This window comes from Pseudophryne corroboree, chromosome 2 (genome assembly GCF_028390025.1).
Source record: "Pseudophryne corroboree isolate aPseCor3 chromosome 2, aPseCor3.hap2, whole genome shotgun sequence".
Classification (NCBI taxonomy): Eukaryota; Metazoa; Chordata; class Amphibia; order Anura; family Myobatrachidae; genus Pseudophryne; species Pseudophryne corroboree.
In genome coordinates, this window is record NC_086445.1 from 551930209 (window position 1) to 551951728 (window position 21520).

The 21520-nt window shown below is 45.8% G+C and overlaps 1 protein-coding gene across 3 annotated transcripts in view; it reads right to left on the minus strand.

Moving 5' to 3' along the window:
* Positions 1–1362: 1362 nt before the first annotated feature.
* Positions 1363–21520, minus strand: part of MTF1 (metal regulatory transcription factor 1) — a 144160-nt gene continuing 124002 nt past the window's right edge. The window contains exons 8-11 of one of the 3 annotated variants that reach the window (XM_063954324.1): positions 16831–16933; positions 7709–8154; positions 4280–4349; positions 1363–1938 (exon numbers count right to left, since the gene is read on the minus strand). In XM_063954324.1, coding sequence (XP_063810394.1) covers positions 1550–1938; positions 4280–4349; positions 7709–8154; positions 16831–16933 — 1008 coding nt within the window. In that variant the 3' untranslated portion in view covers positions 1363–1549. The remainder of the gene's footprint in view (positions 1939–4279; positions 4350–7708; positions 8155–16830; positions 16934–21520) is intronic. The other 2 variants (XM_063954326.1, XM_063954325.1) reach the window with 2 other exon arrangements.

Below are 21520 nucleotides of genomic sequence, written 5' to 3' on the forward strand. Positions count from 1 at the left end.
CCTCTGTACGGCGCTGTAGACTCAGGCATTGTGCCGGAATCTACTGCGCATGTCTCCAGAAACATGGCGCCGGCCATGATCCGGAGACAAATTTTGGCAGTAATTTCCACCGCAATTGCAGCACCCGACGCTGGACTCCGGCAAGGTAAGTATTAAAATAGGTGCATTGTGTGCGGTGTGGGCCGCCCCTGGACCCAGGGGATCGTGTGCACCGCACACATTGCACCCATTATAGAAACGCCAATGATGTTGTTGTTAACCCATAGTATTGCTGCCATGGAGGACTGATGAATAAACAGGATTATTTCCCTAACAGACCAGAAGCCAAACTATATAGAAAGAGCCTGCATCCTCTGGTTCACTTCCGTATGCCAAGATGATAATACTGTTGAAAGAGAATTAAGACTATGCCATCTAGGTTGAGAATCTCAAAACTAATTTTAGGATAATTAAAAGCAAACTTAAAAACACATATGAAATAATCAAGTTAGGGATTTTAATTATATCTTTTCGTTTTTATGAGTTTGTTAAAAGGGTCCATAAAGAATTTTCCTTTTGCAAGTATTAGTGGCCTTGGTGGTGCAAGCTAATACTAGGGAGAGTAAATTTATACATGTATTTTACATTACAGACATGGAGCATGTGTTCTTTAGGTAGGAGTAGATAGAATGTAACATAATCGGGGAATTAAAACATTAGTGGTAGTGTGAAATTCTCATCATTGTGGTAACACATTCTTCAGTTGTAAAAAGGAACTCTAGACATCAATCATTTCTCACATGTATCTGGAATTGAACTCTTTAGTTGCAGCTGTACACCCAGGGGTAGATGTATTAAGCCTGGAGAAGTGATAAAGCAGTGATAAGTGCAAGGTGATAACGCACCAGCCAATCACCTCCTGTCAATTGACATATTGGAGCTGATTGGCTGGTGCGTTATCACCTTGCACTTATCACTGCTTTATCACTTCTCCAGGCTTATTACATCTGCCCCCCAGTTCCTTATTGTTTGGTATTCATTTTAATTTAATGCCAAAGGAAGAGCAATATGGACTGCTCAGTAACTAGGGTGGAGGGTTAGAACATCTCCTGTTCATATTATGTAAATACAACAAATAAAAACAAACAGTACTGTATCTTTTATATCGCTGTCCCATCTTGACAATGTGATGCAACAGGACCTTTACCAATGCCAAAGGAGAACACACAGTCCCCAGTGACTTACCTTTCTTGAGATATATAAATTATATATATTTCCCTGTACAACTTTATGTTCAAAGTGACTCATAGTGCAATAAAACAATAGGTTACTCTATTCCTCAGATGACAAGCCCTTGTCAGTGCCAGAAGAAAAATCTGCTCATTTTCCTTCCACTGGGGTTTTATTACAATAAAATAAAAAGAGGACTGTCAGTTTAGCAGAAATGAAACTGGATTGTATGCAGGGCTGTCTGAGTTATTATTAAGTGTGACAAGAGATGAGTGCTGAGTATTGCAAATTAGAGGATAATGAAAAAAATAATAATCCCCAATACAGTTTATTTTCAATTCTATTTAGATAAACCACTGAAGCGAGTATCCTCTCCTTGCAATAAGGCTTCCATCGGGACAAGGAGGGAGGGGTTCTCTGGACTCTGGAGGGACAAGAAGTCTGAGATGTCTATAGAAGGAGGAGTCCAAGGTTGAGAGTCTGAGGGGCTCAGCAAGTGTCCACTGCTGCCTTCACAGGGTGACGATGAAAGGGGTACAGGGTCAGGAGGTGTGGGCTCAGTTGCTGGTTTTTGGACAGTGTCAGATTCGGAAACAGAACATCTTTTGCGCTTGTTGGATGTCTCTTTTTCTTTAACAGCGTCTCTGCAGGCGCACTGACACTGACAGGACTCCTCTTGTTTTATGATGATGACAGGAAGGCTCAAACCAATCTGCTGTACAGAATTGCCTGGAAATGACATGGAGGTTAGAAATCTCTACTTGTGATGTAATAAGCAAAACTCAATGGGACTTGTACATTATAAAAGGGGGATGTCCACAAAATTCCTTTATGCCAGTCGTCTGAAACTATGTCTGGACAATTTCTGTTATAGGGTCTGCATCACGAGAAAAGTGGACACGTAGCCACCGCACTACCATTCAGTAGGTGGGTGGGTGCCAATAGCAGAACAACAAAGCAGGGAAGCTTTTGGCAGCAGAAGCTAATTAAACTGTAAGAATTCCTATTACTGTGTCTAAGCACCTGAGGTAAATACAGATTGTGTTAGCAACAAGTTCACCAAGCTATAATGGTCAATGGACTCTATTCAATTCAGTGTGTATTGAATAGCGCCGGGAAGGAGGTCCCAGAGCTATTCAATTCAGCGTGTGGTTCTGTTGGAGTATGCTGGTTCTCACACCTTAAACATGGTGTGTAGCCATGAGAAACCGGCATTCTCTGACTTAAGTGCCTGGCGCGATGCTGCTTCCGCCACAATAAAGGCAGAAAACAACATTGTGACACTAGTTTTGTCGGATTTCTGCTTGCACCCCAGGAGGGGTACGAGAAGAAATCCTCTACTCGGGCATAACATCGATCTGAATTGCATAGCTCCGGGAGCTCCTTCCCGGTGCTATTCAATTCACGCTGAATTGAATGGAGCCCACATGGCAAGTTTAAATGTGTTAACACTTGTATGATAAATAGCCCCACAGACAGTAAAAAAGTCACTGTGCAAAAGCATGCTGCACTTTCTGCACAGTCTCCCTTTACATATCTCTTCAATGGTATCAGTTCTCTACAGTATGATACTCATTTATTAGGTTTTCTGTATCAGTTTCATCTGTTGTATATTAACGGAGCAACACAAACATATACAGTAAAAATAAAAAGTAATGAGGTTATAATAGTCATATGGTTCAGTGACAACTGCCAGGACATTTGTATATAAACAAAATTATTTTTTTAGTGACGTTTCCTATAGATCTCTTCACTGGAGTGTTAAAACCATTGCAATAAAAATTACTCTTTAAAAAAAACAAAGAGTAAATATTACTTGTCATAGGATTTTATTTATGGTTGTAAAGATTTGTAAATACCATATAGCTCCAATTGCAAATTAAATATAGGGTTCAATCCAGTTAGGTGTGAGTTGCCGCTTTCTCCACATATTCGCATTATGCAATCCAATTAGAAACTCGCATAGAACCAGGCAGACTAATCTCCCTCCTCACTGAGGGTGAGAGATGGTAGAGAAAATCCTTATTTTAAGGTTAAAATGTCAGGACACCATGCAGAACCCCATTGGACACCACCCCCTAATGACTAATTAGGCAATTGGAAGTTTCCAATTAACTTAAATTACTGTAGTCCAATAATTACATGTCATTTTTTGGGTTTAACAAAAATGGCCTCAAATGACCCCAAAATCAACTTCATCATTGCTTTATGCACCCCAAATTAATTACAGTATTTATTTTTTAGATTATTTGAAATGTTTTAGTCACCTCTTTCTGTTGTTGTTTTAAATGCACAAATCAGCCATTCAACATAGTTTAAAATCTCCAGTACTCTCCTTATGCACACTAACAGCCTTCTGTATGGGATCAGTATGAAATACCTACTATCAAAATCCCGACAAGGTCAAAATACCGACATTTAAGATGCCGACAAGGTTAAAATACAGACATTTAAAATGTAGACGGGTCAAAAAGTCAACACACATTTTTCATTGTTTTTTGGTGTGTATGTCGACATGGACACCGTATAAGAGTACCGTGTCTCCCCGCATGCTTCGGGCACGATGCCTCACTGCGGTCGGCAAACTATTGTATTCCCCCTCCGGGTCCAGTGGGATGGTAAGGTATGAACAAGTCGGTTTCATTAAAAAACAAACAAACATGAAAAACTCATGTCGACATTTTAAATGTCGGTACTTTGACCATGTCGGTATTTTAAATGTCGCCATTTTGACCTTGTCGGGATTCTGACAGCCGGTCAGTGGTTGTCGGAATTTTGACTGCAGGTAAATAGACCGCATCCCTTATGTATGATTCTGCAAATTTAATTGTAATATTTTGAGGGTCCTGGAGGGTCACCCCACTTTTTCCTGCACTTCTCTCCATTGCATATGGCTGACAGTTCACCTACCCCCACTGCGAGTACCGTGAGTAGGCATTTTAAATTGGACTGGAGAATTTTTGGAAGCACACATTCATGCGAATGTCTGCAAATTTAATGAAACAACTTGCACCTAACTGTACTGACCCCACAGTGCACAAGTAAAATAGTAACGTAGCATAAAACATACCACCAGTGCCAGGGAGTGGGAGAGTAGTAGTGAAGTAAACCTTTTCCACCTTTGGAGCCTGCTGCTGCTGAGGGAAAGAAAACACTTTAATTACGGAAAACAGAGCATGATTAGGTGTAATAGGACATAAGCTGGGTCACATGTACTCCCTACATGATGGCATACAAGTGGGTATGGGGAAGGTCTGGTGACACATTAGGAAAATACACGAATGCTTAGATGCATTTTATGGACATAAGGACAGATCAATTATGGACCCAGGAGCAGTGAAAACTTTTTTTTTCTAATTTGGAGGATGTGGTTTACAAATAGTCAGGTAAATTTACTTTCACATCATATAGTGTACATTTTGATGAGGCTTTTTAGCTAGAGTAATACTAGGCTTGCAGCTTCATTTCTAAATGATCATTTATTTATATGATACTATCAGTGTTTACAAATGCTACACAACATAGGGCCTAATTCAGGGTTGATCGCAAAAGCAAACTCTTTCTCTAGTGGCCAAAACCTTGTGCAGTGCAGGTGGGGCAGATATAACATGTGCAGAGAGAGTTAAGGGGGGTACACACGGAGCGATGTTCAGCTAATTTCTAAGCAATCTGACTAGATTGCGTAGATCATCGCTCCGTGTGTAGGGGTGCCGGCGACAGCGATGCGCGGTCCCTATCGCCGGTGCTAGGTTGGCAGCTGGGTGAAATGAGCGGCCCCCCGTGTCCGTCCCTCCTCGCTCAGCACATCGCGCTGGGCTGAGGGGGGCGGGGGGAGGGTGAAAGATGTGTGCTGAGCGGTCTGTGCTGGACCTCTCAGCACATATCTCTGGGGAAATCTCCCCGTCAGTACGGTCCTTTTGATTTGGGTTGGGTATATTCAAACTGAAATCTAAATTGCAGTGTATACATAAAGCAGCCAGTATTTACCCTGCAGAAACAATATAACCCACCCAAATCTAACTCTCTCTGCACGTTATATCTGCCCCACCTGCAGTGCACATGGTTTTGCCCATTAGAGAAAGATTTTGCAATCAACCCTGAATTAGGCGCATAGTGCAGTTGTTTGCTTGTTTTCACTTCGACAAGGTCATAACTTTCACTATATGAACTACTTCAGTATTACGCATGAGAGACTTATTCTGCACGTAAACCTCGAAAGTGCCAAGGACCAGTGCCACTTGCCTGTAGTGGGGTGCAAAGAGGAAAACAAAATCATACTTTCAAGATCCCCATCGCTATTTACTGCCACTCGGGACCAGGGGAAAATATGGCAAATAAAGACATTATTGTGCCGACGCGTGATGACATCAGAGAGTTCTCTGGTACACAGCCTCTGCACTACAAAAAAGCCAAGGGATCGGAGCACACTAAAAGTGTCCGATTTGCCCCATCCTGGCCCATTCACACACAAGAGCATTCTCATTTGAAAATTGAGGAATCTTCTTTCAAAAATACAATGTAGCTCCTTGATAACCAGGTAAAAGAATCATACAGAAATAAAATGAGGAATTCCAGGGAGGGTAGTTCTTGTTTGGAGATCACCGGACATGAACACCCTGCACTAATAATACTAGAAAAGTCAGGTGAACGGGGAGGAACTATAATGGGGATTATAGTTTAATGCCCAGATTTCCGCATTCTGGCTTTGATAGTTTCCCTTTGTTTGAAGCATTGCTGTATAGTTCTTAAAATGGCATGCTCTTATAGACTACTCATTTTATTCTTACACAGTAAACGAATTTCATTCAAAAATGTGCAAACTAGCAAAAATCATTTTCAAGTGTATATTTTATTATGAAAATCTAAGCATGGAAGCCTTTTTGTGGTTCTGGAAAGGTGGATTGGGGCTAAAGCTTTAGTAAATCCACCAGTCATTTCCCTCACTTACCGTTTATATCCAGCCAGAATCCAATATAAAATCCTTTATCCAACACTCAAAGCAATTAACAATTGTGCATGAATGTGTAAAGGCCAGTACTGACGGGAGAGATGTGTGCTGAGCGATCTTAACACAGACCGCTCAGCACACCTCTGTCCCTGCTCAGCACAGCGCGATGTGTGCTGAGTGAGGAGGGCGGACGCTTATTTCACCCAGCGTGTGAAATGAGCGACCTGCTAGATTGTGCCTGCATGCAGGCCAATCTAGCACCGGCGATAGCGATGCGCGGCCCTATCGCAGTGGGGCATACACACGGAGAGATCAGTGCTTAACTTCTAAGCAATCTAGTCAGACTACTTAGAAGTTAAGCACTGGTCTCTCCGAATGTACCCCCCTTAAGAGCTTGCAGCTGGCTGTACTACTTCCCCTCCACTGCTAACTCAGCCCCAACAGCATAAACCCAATGTTTTCACCAGCAGCCTGACTCCCAAAAATGTAACACTTACCAGTCTACTGTACCTCCTCCACCAGACCCCTAGCCTAAGCATCCTGTCAGCCTCAATACGCCACGCAGAGCGAGATGCCTGGTGTGAGCGAGCCGCCAGGTCCCGTGCAACTCTGCTAGCGTCAGGTGTATTTTTTTGTAAAAAATGTGTCTTAGTTGCAATGCAACTTGGACGCACAAGGAGACTCTGTTGATTATTTTGATGTAAGACACTTGTATATTGTGTTACTGAGTCTGTATATGAAGCACAACAGAACTTGCAGCTGCTACATTGTAGCACTCCGTATGCAGATACAGAGCCTCAGTCGCACACAGATATACAAATATCAAATGAATCAGACGTCTCCTGGTGGTTCCTATCTACGTCGTGACAGACAAAGTTTCTGCAAAAAAAGACAGCCAACGCTAGCAGGTCTCACGGTACCTGGAGCAACAAGAGGGACTGTTTGGCACGACTGCAGCAATGTTGTATGAGGACACATCTGTATAACATAAAATATCTTCTTATACCATGTACACAAGCAGTTCCTCTCACACGCCTCCTACCAGCTCATACCGTACCAATTTTTTAAATGACAATACTGAGAAAACTGAAGCACTTTTTCCTAACGTTATTCCAATTTCCATGAAACTGTAAACTTCAGAGCAAGACTTATATACCAATTGTAAAACACTTTCCGATAGAGACAAGCAGGCAAATCCGTTCTGTCCGTTCTTTTCGGACATTAAATTATTTGTGTTGGAGGTCCTATTTTACTTTAATGAACAGAAATTGTTTGAAGTTTCAATGCACATGATTTTTTCGGTATGCAGCCATTCTATTGACATTCAGAATGCCCATACCAGAACTTCAGCACGACATTGTCATAGTGTCAATAGGCATCATGTTGAAAGCCCATGCTTGGGTAAGGGCTCTAATACGCTAAAAATGCTATGTTAATATGGTGACAGTCTGTTAACATTGATATTTTGTACCACACCGCATTTTTCAGCCTCAAAATTTCTAACAGTTCTTGACCTGTCCCTATGACATATAGAATGGTGTAAATACTTACAGCTTGTTCAAGGTTTTGAGAAGCACCATTTAATATCCACTGAAGGTTTTGCTCATCCACCCGCACAAGTGTCTGTAAAACAGTGTCTGAAGCAGCTCCTACAGGCAGAGCAGGTCCTGTAACAACAGTCAATCCTTCTACTAAGGGTTGTGAGGTCTGTGGTGTAATGAAGTTGTCCTGGGTGACAGGCAATTGACTCCCATTATGGATAGGCACTTCCAGGGATTGAGCAGATGTAGAGGACGCAGGAGTTGCTGACTGAGTCCCACATCCTATGGTGCCAGATGGTAAAGGTACGGATGTTGTGCCAAGTGTAGTCGCTAAAGGAGCCTCTGAGGCCGCAGGTGGATTAACCAGAGGGACAGCTAATGGTTGCGGCTCAGCTGTGCTGGTCTCTGCTGGGTTCAATGCTTGCGTGTCTGTAGTCCAAGTTTTCAGCAGTGTTTCTGTGAACAATATAAATACGGAGATTAAAACTGAAAACACACTATACAATCTATCGTTCACTATATTGTCCTGAGGCGGATTGCAATGACCTTATGGCCAATGTGGTGCACATCATGGCCTTGTGTATGCAGGACCACACAATGAGGTCAATTCAATACAAACTGAATAGCACTGGGAGAGAACTCCCAGAGCTATTCAATTCAGTGCAATGATACGCCAGAGTTGAGAATTTCTTCCTGCACCACTCCTGTTTTCTGCATTCTGCCCTTAGCGCGTCTGGCACTTTAGTCGAAGAATGCCGGTACCTGCGACTAAACATGTTTAAGGCGCAAGCACCGGCATTCTCCGACTTCACATTGCGCTGAATTGATTAGCTCTGGCAGCTCCCTTCCGGTGCTATTCAATTCGTGCTGAATTGAATCTACCACAATATGTTGGACTCTGAAGTTTGGTACTGTTTTACATAATGAGTGTATAGTGTGAACAGGAATAACAATAAATTGGATACAATCTGACGCCGCAGTATATATAAGATTACATAGTGCAGTGTTTGACAAATTCAGTGCAGCATCGCACTTAGAGCAGCTGGGAGGTCCAGTCTGGTCCCAAATTAAAGTATTTGGGCCAGCAAGTTATAGGTTAAGCAGTACTTTAATCACAGAAACATTGCACGGGCATTTGCACTAAGTAAGCTGCACTGTGCAGACTCAGTTGCCGATCATTCCTGGCTCCGCGCCCTTCATTTACCACCTCTGTGCAGCTACGTCCTCTCGGCCTCCACAGCTCGGACAGACTACACAGACGGACACCCACAGTGGTGTGGGGAACATCATGGCAATTCCTCTCACCTCTCCTAAGCAGGAGGACCTGAACAGGTCAATAGATTCAAAAGGTCGACATGGCAATGGTCAAAACACACATAGCCGACGTTCCCCCCCCCCCGGTTTTCACATTTTTGTACATCTTTTGCTTGGTTTATCATCCATGTGGACTATGGGAATAGCAACTTGTGCCTAGCATGGTGGCAGCAGAGCAATGCACCCTACCCGAAGCATAGAGAAGCCTGAAAGAGTCTACATCAACACTAATTGGGGTCACAGGTGATGAAACGTACAAAAGTACACCAAAATAAAAAACGTGCGTCAACAATTTCCTGTCGACCTTTTGTACTGTCTACCTTTTACCTGTCGACCTTTTGACCACATCAACCTAATGCATGTCAACCATATGGTGTCAACCTATCGACTGTCTATCTTATAACTGCACCGGAGCAGGTTATACCTTTTACCCACAGTGAGTGAGGGCCAGACTTACTGTATTGTTTTATAAACATGAATTGTTGCTATGTACTAGTAGCATAATGCAGATGTCACAGAAATCTCCTGCAGAAGGCTTATTAGCGCTGGAGACTGCAGCCCCCATGATTATCGATGGGAACTACGGTCTGACCCCTATGTACTAAAAGTACAAAAAGTGAAGCTCTTCAGAGTTTAGCCCTGCTGGCACCTATGAGTACCATGGAAAAAGTCTGAAACGCTAATGGTGCCATGAACTGATAAAGTTTGGGTGTGGTCTGGGATAAGTTAAACTGGAATGACCGTTACATCACTTCTTACATCGTATAGCGTACCCAGTTTATGAGGGTTGGAACTAGGTCCCCTTGGTGATTGGTGATTAAAAAGTAGAGTTGAGCAGTTCGGATTTACTCGGTTATGCTCGGTTGTCAAAAACAGCATCTTACTGGCTACCGGCTCTCAAGTGTTTTGGATAGCCAATAAAATAAATCCGAACTAGCGCTAGTTTAGCGATAAGAACTGAGTAAATCCGAACCCACTCATCTCCATTAAAAAGTGAGAACTATAAACAAATATTTAAATAAAAAAGCGAGAACTGAGGTTCTGTGCACTTGGCTCTCAGAATGGCACCCCGATCTCCAAGATGTCAGGCATATCAAGAAATGAATAAAAAAATAAAAAAAAATAAAAAAAGACAGTGAAAATGTTACCTAATATGCAATATATGAGGAATTGTACTGTGGAGTAAATCGAGATTGAAAAACTGAAAGGCTGGGTGGATGGAATTAAATAAAGACAGACCAAGACAGTGAGACAGAAAGCCAGACCAAGAACAAGCAAAAGTGAAAGACATAAAACAGCCAGAGAGAGAGAGAGAGAGAGAGAGAGAGAGAGAGAGAGAGAGAGAGAGAGAGAGAGAGAGAGAGAGAGAGAGAAAATAAGAATTTACTCACCGGTAATTCTATTTCTCGTAGTCCGTAGTGGTTGCTGGGAACTCCGTAAGGACCATGGGGAATAGACGGGCTCCGCAGGAGACTGGGCACTCTAAGAAAGAATTAGGACTACTGGTGTGCACTGGCTCCTCCCTCTATGCCCCTCCTCCAGACCCCAGTTAGGGAAACTGTGCCCGGAAGAGCTGACACAATAAGGAAAGGATTTGGAATCCCGGGTAAGACTCATACCAGCCACACCAATCACACCGTACAACTCGTGATACTATACCCAGTTAACAGTATGAATAACAACTGAGCCTCACGAACAGATGGCTCATAACAATAACCCTTTAGTTAGGCAATAACTATATACAAGTATTGCAGACAATCCGCACTTGGGATGGGCGCCCAGCATCCACTACGGACTACGAGAAATAGAATTACCGGTGAGTAAATTCTTATTTTCTCTGACGTCCTAGTGGATGCTGGGAACTCCGTAAGGACCATGGGGATTATACCAAAGCTCCCAAACGGGCGGGAGAGTGCGGATGACTCTGCAGCACCGAATGAGCAAACTCAAGGTCCTCCTCAGCCAGGGTATCAAACTTGTAGAATTTTGCAAACGTGTTTGATCCCGACCAGGTAGCAGCTCGGCAAAGTTGTAAAGCCGAGACCCCTCGGGCAGCCGCCCAAGAAGAGCCCACCTTCCTCGTGGAATGGGCTTTGACTGATTTAGGATGCGGCAGTCCAGCCGCAGAATGTGCAAGTTGAATCGTGGAGCAGATCCAGCGAGCAATAGTCTGCTTAGAAGCAGGAGCACCCAGCTTGTTGGGTGCATGCAGGATAAACAGCGAGTCAGTCTTTCTGACTCTAGCCGTCCTGGAAACATAGATTTTCAGGGCCCGGACTACGTCCAGCAACTTGGAGGCCTCCAAGTCCCGAGTAGCCGCAGGCACCACAATAGGTTGGTTCAAATGAAACGCTGATACCACCTTAGGGAGGAATTGGGGACGCGTCCTCAATTCTGCTCTGTCCATATGGAAGATCAGATAGGGGCTTTTACAGGACAAAGCCGCCAATTCTGACACCCGCCTAGCCGAAGCCAAGGCCAAAAGCATGACCACTTTCCACGTGAGATATTTTAATTCCACGGTCTGAAGTGGCTCAAACCAATGTGATTTTAGGAAATCCAACACAACGTTGAGATCCCAAGGTGCCACTGGGGGCACAAAAGGGGGCTGAATATGCAGCACTGCCTTAACAAACGTCTGAACTTCAGGCAAGGAAGCCAGTTCTTTTTGAAAGAAAATAGACAGGGCCGAAATCTGGACTTTAATGGATCCCAATTTTAGGCCCATAGTCACTCCTGACTGTAGGAAGTGCAGAAATCGACCCAGCTGAAATTCTTCTGTGGGGGCCTTCATAGCCTCACACCAAGCAACATATTTCCGCCATATGCGGTGATAATGCTTTGCTGTCACATCTTTCCTAGCTTTTATCAGCGTGGCAATGACTTCAACCAGAATGCCCTTTTCCATCAGGATCCGGCGTTCAACCGCCATGCCATCAAACGCAGCCGCGGTAAGTCTTGGAACAGACAGGGCCCCTGTTGTAGCAGGTCCAGTCTGAGAGGCAGAGGCCAAGGGTCCTCTGAGATCATTTCTTGTAGTTCCGGGTACCAAGTCCTTCTTGGCCAATCCGGAACGATGAGTATAGTTCTTACTCCTCTCTTTCTTATTATCCTCAGCACCTTTGGTATGAGAGGAAGAGGAGGGAACACATAAACCGACTGGTACACCCACGGTGTCACTAGAGCGTCCACAGCTATCGCCTGAGGGTCCCTTGACCAGGCGCAATATCTTTTTAGCTTTTTGTTTAGGCGGGACGCCATCATGTCCACCTGTGGCCTTTCCCAACGGTTTACAATCAGTTGGAAGACTTCTGGATGAAGTCCCCACTCTCCCGGGTGGAGGTCGTGCCTGCTGGGGAAGTCTGCTTCCCAGTTGTCCACTCCCGGAATGAACACTGCTGACAGTGCTATCACGTGATTTTCCGCCCATCGGAGAATCCTTGTGGCTTCTGCCCTCGCCATCCTGCTTCTTGTGCCGCCCTGTCGGTTTACATGGGCGACCGCCGTGATGTTGTCTGACTGAATCAGCACCGGCTGGTTTTGAAGCAGGGGTCTTGCCTGACTTAGGGCATTGTAAATGGCCCTTAGTTCCAGGATATTTATGTGTAGGGAAGCCTCCTGACTCGACCATTGTCCTTGGAAGTTTCTTCCCTGCGTGACTGCCCCCCAACCTCGGAGGCTTGCATCCGTGGTCACCAGGACCCAGTCCTGTATGCCGAATCTGCGGCCCTCTAGTAGATGAGCCCTCTGCAGCCACCACAGCAGAGACACCCTGGCCCTCGGGGACAGGGTGATCAGCCGATGCATCTGAAGATGTGATCCGGACCACTTGTCTAACAGATCCCACTGAAAGATCCTTGCATGGAACCTGCCGAATGGAATTGCCTCGTAAGAAGCTACCATCTTTCCCAGGACTCGCGTGCAGTGATGCACAGACACCTGTTTTGGTTTCAGGAGGTCTCTGACCAGAGATGACAACTCCTTGGCCTTCTCCTCCGGGAGAAACACCTTCTTCTGTTCTGTGTCCAGAATCATACCCAGGAACAGCAGACGCGTCGTAGGAACCAGCTGCGACTTTGTAATATTCAGAATCCAGCTGTGCTGTTGTAGCACTTCCTGAGATAGTGCTACTCCGACCAACAACTGCTCCCTGGACCTCGCCTTTATAAGGAGATCGTCCAAGTATGGGATAATTATAACTCCCTTCTTTCGAAGGAGTATCATCATTTCGGCCATTACCTTGGTAAATACCCTCGGTGCCGTGGACAGACCAAACGGCAACGTCTGGAATTGGTAATGGCAGTCTTGTACCACAAAACGGAGGTACACCTGGTGAGGTGGGTAAATGGGGACATGCAGGTAAGCATCCTTGATGTCCAGTGAAACCATGTAATCCCCTTCTTCCAGGCTTGCGATAACCGCCCTGAGCGATTCCATGTTGAACTTGAACCTTCTTATATAAGTGTTCAAGGATTTAAAATTTAGAATGGGTCTCACCGAACAGTCTGGTTTCGGTACCACAAACATTGTGGAATAGTAACCCCGTCCCTGTTGAAGGACCGTTGAAGGACCGGGGGAGTAGCTGGCAAGGCTGATTTGAGGTAACGGCGAGGGGGAGACGTCTCGAATTCCAGCTTGTATCCCTGGAGATACCACTTGTAGAACCCAGGGATCCACCTGTGAGCGAACCCACCGGTCGCTGAAGTTCCGGAGACGGGCCCCCACCGCACCTGGCTCCACCAGTGGAGCCCCAGCGTCATGCGGTGGATTTAGTGGAAGCAGGGGAGGATTTTTGTTCTTGGGAACTGGCTGTATGGTGCAGCTTTTTCCCTCTACCCCTGCCTCTAGGCAGAAAGGACGCGCCTTTAACCCGCTTGCCTTTCTGGGGCCGAAAGGACTGTACCTGATAATACAGTGCTTTCTTTGGCTGTGAGGGAACCTGAGGTAAAAATGTCGACTTCCCAGCTGTCGCTATGGAAACTAGGTCCGAAAGACCATCCCCAAACAATTCCTCACCCTTGTAAGGCAAAACCTCCATGTGCCTTTTAGAATCCGCATCACCTGTCCACTGCCGAGTCCATAATACTCTCCTGGCAGAAATGGACATTGCATTTATTCTAGATGCCAGCCGGCAAATATCCCTCTGTGCATCTCTCATGTATAAGACTACGTCTTTAATATGCTCTATGGTTAGCAATATAGTGTCCCTGTCAAGGGAATCAATGTTATCAGACAGGGAATCAGACCACGCTGCTGCAGCACTGCACATCCATGCTGAAGCAATAGCAGGTCTCAGTATAGTACCTGAGTGTGTATATACAGACTTCAGGATAGCCTCCTGCTTTCTATCTGCAGGCTCCTTTAAGGCGGCCGTATCCTGAGACGGTAGTGCCACCTTTTTTGACAAGCGTGTGAGCGCTTTATCCACCCTCGGGGATGTCTCCCAACATACCCTGTCCTCTGGCGGGAAAGGGTACGCCATTAGTAATTTTTTAGAAATCACTAGGTTTTTTTATCAGGGGAAGCCCACGCTTCTTCACACACTTTATTTAACTCATCTGAAGGGGGAAAAACCACTGGCTGCTTTTTCTCCCCAAACATAATACCCTTTTTAGTGGTACCTGGGTTAATGTCAGAAATGTGCAACACATTTTTCATTGCCGTAATCATGCAACGGATGGCCCTAGTGGAATGTACATTAGTCTCGTCGTCGTCGACACTGGAGTCAGACTCCGTGTCGACATCTGTGTCTGCCATCTGAGGTAGCGGGCGTTTTTGAGCCCCTGATGGCCTTTGAGACGCCTGGGCAGGCACTGGCTGAGAAGCCGGCTGTCCCACAGCTGTTATGTAATCGAACCTTTTATGTAAGGAGTTGACACTGTCGGTTAATACCTTCCACATATCCATCCACTCTGGTGTCGACCCCGCAGGGGGTGACATCACATTTATCGGCACCTGCTCCGCCTCCACATAAGCCTCCTCATCAAACATGTCGACACAGCCGTACCGACACACCGCACACACACAGGGAATGCTCTGACTGAGGACAGGACCCCACCAAGTCCTTTGGGGAGACAGAGAGTGAGTATGCCAGCACACACCACAGCGCTATATAAACAGGGATTTACACTACACAAAGTGATTTTCTCTATAGCAGCTATAATATACAGTTTTGCGCCTAAATTTAGTGCCCCCCCTCTCTTTTTTACCCTATTGAGCCTGGAAACTGCAGGGGAGAGCCTGGGGAGCTGTCTTCCAGCGGAGCTGTGAAGAGGAAATGGCGCCAGTGTGCTGAGGGAGATAGCCTCGCCCCTTTTTCGGCGGGCTTCTCCCGCTCTTTTATTAATATTATGGCAGGGGATTTTTACACATATATAGTTTATTAGACTATATTATGTGTTTTTTTGCCATTTTAAGGTACTCTAATTGCAGCCCAGGGCGCCCCCCCCCCCCCCCCAGCGCCATGCACCCATCAGTGACCGGAGTATGTGGTGTGCATAGGGAGCAATGGCGCACAGCTGCAGTGCTGTGCGCTACCTTAATGAAGACCGGTTTCAGCCGCCGATTTCCAGGACGTTCTTCTTGCTTCTGGCTCTGCAAGGGGGACGGCGGCGCGGCTCCGGGACCGGACGACCGAGGCTGGGCCTGTGTTCGATCCCTCTGGAGCTAATGGTGTCCAGTAGCCTAGAAGCCCAAGCTAGCTGCAAGCAGGTAGGTTCGCTTCTCTCCCCTAAGTCCCTCGTAGCAGTGAGTCTGTTGCCAGCAGATCTCACTGAAAATAAAAAACCTAATAAATACTTTCTGTACTAGAAGCTCAGGAGAGCCCCTAGTGTGCAACCAGCTCGAGCCGGGCACAGATTCTAACTGGGGTCTGGAGGAGGGGCATAGAGGGAGGAGCCAGTGCACACCAGTAGTCCTAATTCTGTCTTAGAGTGCCCAGTCTCCTGCGGAGCCCGTCTATTCCCCATGGTCCTTACGGAGTTCCCAGCATCCACTAGGACGTCAGAGAAAGAAAGAAACTGCGAGAGAGCGCGAGAGAGAGAGCGAGAGAGAAAGAGCGCCAGCCAGCCAGCGAGAAAAAGAGTGAGAAAGAAATAAAAAGAAAGAACGAAATAACGGAGCACCACAGACGGGGAAATTGATAGAATAAATTAACAGAAAGCAAGAACCAGGAGGGAGCCGACAGGCATAGCAGACGGGAAAAAGAGACAGTAATACCGTTTTCAGATCGCAATGCCGGGTCGCACCCGGGATTTTGAAACGGCTCCTTCCCGGGTGCAACCCGGCACTGGACCCTATCACACTGGCTTGCGATCGGGTTGCCATCCGGGGCAGGAACGGATGCGGCATCCGGGGTGGGGCAGGAGGCGGCGCTGGGAGAGGAGATCATCTCCACGCAGCCTCTGCCTATACTGTGAATGGGTCCCAGGTCGCATCGACCCAGTGACCCACTCACACTGCACTCGGTAATAATCCTTCATTATTCCCAGGTTGAAATACCGGGTCAGGCGACCCGAGAATTCGGGAGTGGCCCCTTTCACACCGCACAGCCACCCACGTCGATACCGGGTTATTTGTGAGGTGTGAAAGAAGTTCAAGTGACAGATTACAGTAAGTAACGTTGGGGGATGTGCAGGTGAGAGAGAGAAACATTAAATACAGCAGGGGAGAGGGTAGCCCCAGAACTATAAGAAACATTTAGACTACAACCAACCCAGTGTACAAGGAAATGATTTGTCAAGATTGTCGAAAGAAACAAATACTTCTGTACAATACTTAGACACGTTCACATAACATGGGTTTATATTATTCTTGTACCTGACTGTGGAACAGGGTCATGATCTTCTGTATTTTCTGGACTTTGAAACATGGACTCAAATATGTTTTGTGGTAACAATGAGCCCAAGGTCTGACCAGGACTCTAAAATAGAAAAATTACACAATTGAAACTATATTCACCAACAATATGAATAAAATATATAGTCCCTCGTAATTGTTGCGCCCAGGGCAATACTTAGCTGACACACATAAAACAAACATATAGGAGTAAATATTGCCATTTCTAAAATTTGGTCAGATAACGACCATAATTGGCATAGGTGTCCCTTAGCATTACAATACATTCCTAATGCTTTCTGGAGAGATTGCTACTGTCCATTCAGATCAATATGCAATCCAAGATAAAGCAGTACTTCATTTTCTCTTTTGTTATACTCTCTCCCTTGCCTCCACATAGTGTATACGTTTGGCAGGAATACATTTATTCACTATAATGAGACATCCCTTTTTATTTTTTACACATATCTTAATGGACTCTGATGAATCTGCTTCATTTTTTTTACTGAATATATTGACTGAATATATTTTGCCATGTGACAATCTTGATGTATACTCCTTTGGATGTTGTTATACAATGCTTTTGCACAAAAAAAAAAAAAAAAAAGATAGGATTTTAATTACCTATCGGTAAATCCTTTTCTCGTAGTCCGTAGAGGATAATGGGGTTCCATTTAGTACCATGGCGTAAAGACGGGTCCACTAGGAGCATTCAAAATTTGATAGTGTGGGCTGGCTCCTCCCTCTATGCCCCTCCTATCAGATTAAAAATTTGATAGTGTGGGCTGGCTCCTCCCTCTATGCCCCTCCTATCAGATTAAAAATTTGATAGTGTGGGCTGGCTCCTCCCTCTATGCCCCCCCTACCAGACTCAGTCTAGGAAACTGCACCCGAGGAGACGGACATACTTTGAGAGAAGGATATAAAGGATAGTGGTGAGATTCCGAACTACCACACACAAACCAGAGGAAAGCTATGCTAACCCAACTTTAAACAGGAACAGCTGAACCAACAATACTTAACCAAGTAACAGTGCAGGAAGAACGAAGCACCGGGCGGGCGCCCATTATCCTCTACGTACTACGAGAAAAGGATTTACCGGTAGGTAATTAAAATCCTATTTTCTTTTACGTCCTAGAGGATACTGGGGTTCCATTTAGTACCATGGGGATGTACCAAAGCTCCCAAACTGGGTGGGAGAGTGCTGAGGTTCCTGCAGAATTGATTGACCAAACTGAAGGCTCTCAGAGGCCAAAGAAATCGAACTTGTCGAACTTAGTAAACGTGTTTGAACCAGACCAAATAGCTGCTCGGCAGAGCTGTAAAGCCGAGACAACCCGGGCAGCCGCCCAGGAAGAACCCACCGACCGAGAAGAGTGGGCCTGAACATATTTTGGAACCAGCAAACGTGCCGTGGAGTAAGCATGCTGGATAGTGAGCCTGACAAAGACCCAATTAGGGTGGAAACGCGTCGGCAGCAGCAGGTGGACATGGTCACTATCTGTGTACAGCAAGGAGACAGTGTTTGGAAGCAGCAGGAGGAAAGCGGTACAGTCCGGCGGCGCTGCAGCACTGAGAGGCTCACAGGGAGAGGACAGCTAGCGGTGGTGATTCAGCGTCCGCGGATAATGTAAATCCCGTTGTAGTAAGCAGTGTATAGAACGGCGTCCTGAGGATCCGGTGAGCTCCGTGCCATGTGTTTATCTGAAAGCCGGGAACTGTATTTCGTTTGCCCTGCCAAACTGTCACTGCTTTTTGTAGGAGTAAAAGGAGGAGTAAAAGGAGGAGTTTTTAAGGAAATTTTTTAATAAAGCGATTTCAGTTAAAAACCTACCTGTGGTTTATGCTGGACTATTTTGGATTATTGGAATAAGTTTATTATATCCTTAAGGAAATCAGGAACGCTCTGAAATTTTGTTGAGAACAGCGCTGTGGTTTTTACTTTATATGATCCTGTGTTTTGAGTGCTATGTTGTGTGCAGATTGAGCTGATCTGCTATATATAAAGGATAACAGCTGCAGTTACGTGAGCGCTTAATAAGGAGAACTTTCCTTTCTATTGTTCGGTATTGACCTTTCAAGAACGTCTGGACCTCAGGGAGAGAAGCCAATTGTTTCTGAAAGAAAATGGATAAGGCCGAAATCTGGACTTTTATGGAGCCCAGACATAGGCCCACAGCCACACCTGCCAGCAGAAAAAAAATAAGATTTTAAACCTACCAGTAAATCTTTTTCTCCTAGTCCGTAGAGGATGCTGGGGACTCCGTAAGGACCATGGGGTATAGACGGGCTCCGCAGAAGACATGGGCACCTAAAAGAACTTTCTAGTATGGTGTGCACTGGCTCCTCCCTCTATGCCCCTCCTCCAGACCTCAGTTAGAGAACTGTGCCCAGAGGAGATGGACAATACGAGGAAAGGATTTTGTTAATCTAAGGGCAAGATTCATACCAGCCCACACCAATCATACCATATAACCAGTTAACAGTATGAACAAAACAACAGTATCGGTCCAAGACCGATTCTAACTGTAACATAACCCTTATGTAAGCAATAACTATATACAAGTCTTGCAGATTTTCGGCACTGGGACGGGCGCCCAGCATCCTCTACGGACTAGAAGAAAAAGATTTACCGGTAGGTTTAAAATCTTATTTTCTCTTACGTCCTAGAGGATGCTGGGGACTCCGTAAGGACCATGGGGTTTATACCAAAGCTCCCAATCAGGCGGGAGAGTGCGGATGACTCTGTAGCACCGACTGAGCAAACGCTAGGTCCTCATCAGCCAGGGTATCAAACTTGTAGAATTTAGCAAAAGAGTTTGACCCCGACCAAGTTGCTGCTCGGCAAAGCTGTAATGCCGAGATGCCCCGGGCAGCCGCCCAAGAAGAGCCCATCTTCCTAGTGAAATGGGCCTTTACTGAATGCGGTAACGGCAATCCAGCCATAACATAAGCCTGCTGAATCGTGTTACAGATCCAGCGAGCAATAGTCTGCTTCGAAGCAGGCGCGCCAATCTTGTTGGCAGCATACAGGACAAACAGAGCCTCTGTTTTCCGAATTTTAGCCGTTCTGGCTACATAAATCTTTAAGGCCCTGACTACATCCAGGGATCTGGAATCCTCCAGGTCACTTGTAGCCACAGGCACCACAATAGGTTGGTTCATATGAAATGAAGACACCACCTTAGGTAAAAATTGAGGACGAGTCCTCAATTCCGCTCTATCCACATGAAAAATCAAGTAAGGGCTCTTGTAAGACAAGGCCGCCAATTCTGACACACGCCTCGCAGATGCCAAGGCTAACAACATGACCACCTTCCAGGTGAGAAATTTAAACTCCACCATTTTAAGGGGTTCAAACCAGTGTGATTTAAGGAACTGCAACACTACGTTCAGGTCCCATCGTGCCACTGGGGGCACAAAAGGAGGCTGGATGTGCAGTACTCCTTTTACAAACGTCTGGACTTCTGGGAGAGAAGCAAATTCCTTCTGAAAGAATATTGACAAGGCCGAAATCTGTACTTTAACAGAGCCTAACTTTAGGCCCATATCCACTCCTGTCTGTAGGAAGTGGAGAAAACGACCCAGATGAAATCTTCCGTAGGAGCATTCTTGGTTTCACACCAAGAGACATATTTCCGCCAGATACGGTGATAATGTTTTGCCGTCACCTCCTTCCTAGCCTTTATTAGAGTAGGTAGGACCTCCTCCGGAATACCCTTTCTCCGCTAGGATCCGGCGTTCAACCGCCATGCCGTCATACGTAACCGCGGTAAGTCTTGGAACATGCAGGGCCCCTGCTGTAACAGGTCTTCCCTTAGAGGAAGAGGCCAAGGATCTTCCGTGAGCATCTTCTGAAGATCTGAGTACCAGGCCCCTCGAGGCCAGTCTGGAACAATGAGTATTGTCTGTACTCTTTTTCGTCTTATGATCCTCAACACTTTTGTGATGAGAGGAAGAGGAGGAAACACATAGACCGACTGGAACACCCATGGCGTTACCAGAGCGTCTACTGCTATTGCCTGAGGGTCCCGAGACATGGCACAATACCTCCGAAGCTTCTTGTTGAGGCGTGACGCCATCATGTCTTATTTGAGGAACTCCCCAGAGACCCGTTATCTCTGCAAAGACTTCTTGATGAAGTCCCCACTCTCCTGGATGGAGATCGTGTCTGCTGAGGAAGTCTGCTTCCCAGTTGTCCATTACCGGAATGAAGACAGCTGACAGAGCGCTTACGTGATTTTCCGCCCAGCGAAGAATCCTGGTGGCTTCCGCCATCGCGACTCTGCTTCTTGTCCCGCCTTGGCGGTTCACATGAGCTACTGCTGTGACATTGTCTGATTGAATCAGAACTGGTAGGTTGCGAAGAAGATTCTCCGCTTGTCGAAGGCCGTTGTATATGGCCCTTAGCTCCAACACGTTGATGTGTAGACAGGACTCCTGGTCTGACCACAGTCCCTGAAAATTTCTTCCTTGGGTGACTGCTCCCCATCCTCGGAGGCTCGCGTCCGTGGTTACCAGGATCCAGTGCTGAATGCCGAACCTGCGACCCTCTAGAAGGTGAGCACTCTGCAGCCACCGTAGAAGAGACACCCTGGCCCTGGGGGGACAGTGTTATTTTTTTTTTAATTGTAGATGGGACCCGGACCATTTGTCCAGAAGATCCCATTGA